This window comes from Trypanosoma cruzi, genomic scaffold (assembly GCF_000209065.1).
Source record: "Trypanosoma cruzi strain CL Brener 1047053517017 genomic scaffold, whole genome shotgun sequence".
In the NCBI taxonomy this organism is placed as follows: domain Eukaryota; phylum Euglenozoa; class Kinetoplastea; order Trypanosomatida; family Trypanosomatidae; genus Trypanosoma; species Trypanosoma cruzi.
In genome coordinates, this window is record NW_001849236.1 from 16,001 (window position 1) to 19,033 (window position 3,033).

At 62.8% G+C, this 3,033-nt stretch overlaps 1 protein-coding gene across 1 annotated transcript, besides 1 other annotated feature; it reads right to left on the minus strand.

Annotated features, from left to right (window-relative positions):
- On the minus strand, positions 1-2,168 carry Tc00.1047053508685.9 (dispersed gene family protein 1 (DGF-1), putative; the record flags this gene model as incomplete). Its single annotated transcript, XM_797785.1, has 1 exon — positions 1-2,168. A coding segment is annotated over one exon (2,168 nt), but the record flags the coding sequence as incomplete, so codon positions are not given.
- Positions 1-3,033: a sequence feature (areas not merged during assembly with more than two copies in the genome that could not be assigned to a particular haplotype).

Genomic DNA, 3,033 nt, shown 5'->3' on the forward strand with positions numbered 1-3,033 from the left:
ACGTACACAACGTAGGCGTGCGGGAACTCGTGGTCGCGGTGCACCAGCCAGCTGCGGCCAGTCACGGTCAGCGTGTTTGCAATGAGCATGGCGAAGCCGAGACGGAAAGTGCTGAACACAATCTGCAGCACGCTGCCGCCATCCACCACAACGTCCTTGAAAACAAAAGCACCTTCGTAGAAGCCAATGCTCGGCGCACTCCACGAGCTGTTCTGTATGGAGAACACGGAGCCGCCGCTGACACGCAGGTCCGACGCAAGGGCGTACATCACGTGCGTCCGCGACAGGACAGCGCAGTTGTCCATGTAGAAGACGCTGGACATGTTCGCGCCAAGGCCGCGCTCCACGAGGATCGCAGCGCACGATTCCCCGCCGCACACCAGTGTAGACCGCGTCATGACAAACCGCGTCGACAGAAGCCGGACGCCGTCCAGAACTAGTGCGGGGCCGTGCCGGGATCCCTCGTGGCCACGGGTAGTCTGCACGTACTGCGACCCGCCAACCGTCGCACGCAGCGTTGAGTTCGCCAGCAGCACACTCGAGTGCAGCGGCATCGCGCCATGCAGCACGATCGTGCCCTCCAGCGACGTCACATTCGTCATGTTGACGAGGGCGTGCGGCATCGGGCGCGCCGTGCTCTCGCTGAGGCCGCCAATCCGCAGCTGCGCACCGCCCTCAAGCACGCAGTGGCGCACCGTCACGTTCAGCGCGTCAGCAAACGCATCCATCGAGCGCAGATCCACCGCCACAGTGATCGGCCCGCTGAAAACCACCGAGTCGAAGCACGCCGTCGCACGCACGCCGCCAACCGTCACGGACTCCGTCAGCGTCACGCCACCCATGCAGCCCGGCGCACCGCCACCACCACCGCCGGCCCTCGCAAGCGGCACGTCGAACGGCAGGCACGCCTCGCCCACGCCGCCGGCACGGCAGCTGCACACGCAGTCGGTGACCGACGCCGTCAGCGCATCGAAGCACGCCAGCGCAGCCGCACAGCCGTCGCACGGCACCACGCTCACGGAGGGCAGGCCGGCCAAGCGGTAGTCGCCGCTGCTCTGCAGCACCCGGCCGCCGACACGGTTGCACTGCACCCACACGGCGCCGCTCCTGATCGTCAGCCCGGAGACAAGCGTCGCGCCGGTGGCAGTGCAGCGCGCAATCGATACGGCGCCGCCGCTCAGCGTCACCCCCGACAGCGACGCCAAAGACGACGCCTCGCCCACCGCCCACACGTCGTGCAGGTCCAGCCACCCGCCGGCACCGACCGTCCCACCGTCGCAGCGCACCAGCGACGACTCAACAGATCCCTCGACGCCCACGAAGCGCAGCACTGAATCAAACACCGCAAGGCGCTCTCCAAGCACAACTCCGCCGCCGCTGCTCACGATAGACACGTTCGTCACGGAGAACACCGAGTGGCTCCGCAGACTGAGGCGCGACGAAGACGCCACACGCAACGCGGACGCGGTCGGACCGCCCGACGCCTCCAGCGACACGCCGTCAAGCACCACCGCGCTCGACAGCAGGTCCACGCCGCCGCCAACGTGCACCGCCGACCCGCCCGCGTGCAACGACCTCAGCACAGTGCTGCTCACACGCAGCTGCGTCTGCAACAGCGACGTCGCGTACAGCACAAGCGGCGATGCCACCGCGTCCGTCAGCCCGCTCACCTGGGAGTAGCGCATCGGCCCCGCCGTCACAATCGTCGAGTCGCGGACCGTCACGTTCGTGTGGGCCGGCAGGTTGTGCACAAACACAAGCGAGCAGTAGCTCCCAGACAGCCCGCTCACGCTCACCTCCAGGCTCTGGTCACTCGCCGGCTCGCTGCTGTGGCCCCGCACGTAGATCTGCGCACCGCCGTCGCACACGCAGTTCCTCAATTCAATGCGCAGCGCGCCGGGAAGCATCGCCGCAACGTCAAACACCACAGCCACACCGTTAGTGATGGACACGCCGTCCATCAGCACCGTGTCCACGGCGCGGCCAACCGTGATGGCTCTGTCCACCGTGCCGCCCCGCAGTCGCAGCACCACCGCATGCGCCGCGGGCATCCACGCCGCCGCCACAACCAGCGTCAACACCACGAGCAGCGCCGCACGCACAGCCGCAATGGCCCTGCGCCGCACACGGTGCCGGCTGCGCGGACACGCACCCACCGCAGGCAACATTCGCCAACCCAAACAGGCACCAGCAGGGCTGTCGCGGTGTATCGCTCTCGTCCCGTCAATCAGAAATCTCGTTTAGCAAATCCCTTTCTACAAATGGAAAATCCAGAAAAACAATTCCGATAAATCGTTATCCCAATACTACTGGTCCTAATACTGCAAGTAATCCTTAACACCTTGAAACGATAGTTGTGCAGGTCAATCCAAAGTATCTCTATCTGCTCGGTCAAAAAAGAAATAAAAACAGCAACAACAGCAAATAAACACAGTGGCACGCAGAGGCATCCGGCCAGAAACAATCCCCACCAAAGAACAACCACCGACACAAAGAAACGCAGACGCCACCACGCCAGTGACAACATCGCCCTTCCACCGCCCACGCAGTCCCACACAACCACCATGCAGAGTGGTAAGTTCCCGGCAAAAAGACACATAATCATTGGAATCGCTCTTGCAACCGAATGGTTTTACCACAGAGCAGTCCCAATGCTGTAAAAGACAAACAAGGGCCGAGACAGACCCACGTGGCAGCGTTACAACGGCAGCCATCGAGCGCGTCCAAGAACGTGGTGAAACGGAAAAGGTGTAGAGGATTCGCCGTTCGCCAGCAGTCAAAGCGTCGTTTTTCGTTCACGCAAGTCGGCATTGCACAGCAAGCAGCGGAACCATAGGAGCATACGGCATACACAGGAAAAAAAGATAAAGAAGTGCGATGGCGGCACTCAGACACGGAGGGGACAAGGGTCCACATCGATTGTACGGCCTGTTGACTCATAGACGTCCGGTTTTGTATCACGCCGCTGCCACGCGGTGCGTGTGGCGTGTGTCTGCAGGACTGAGGGATAGAAGGGAAGAGAGAGAGAGAGAA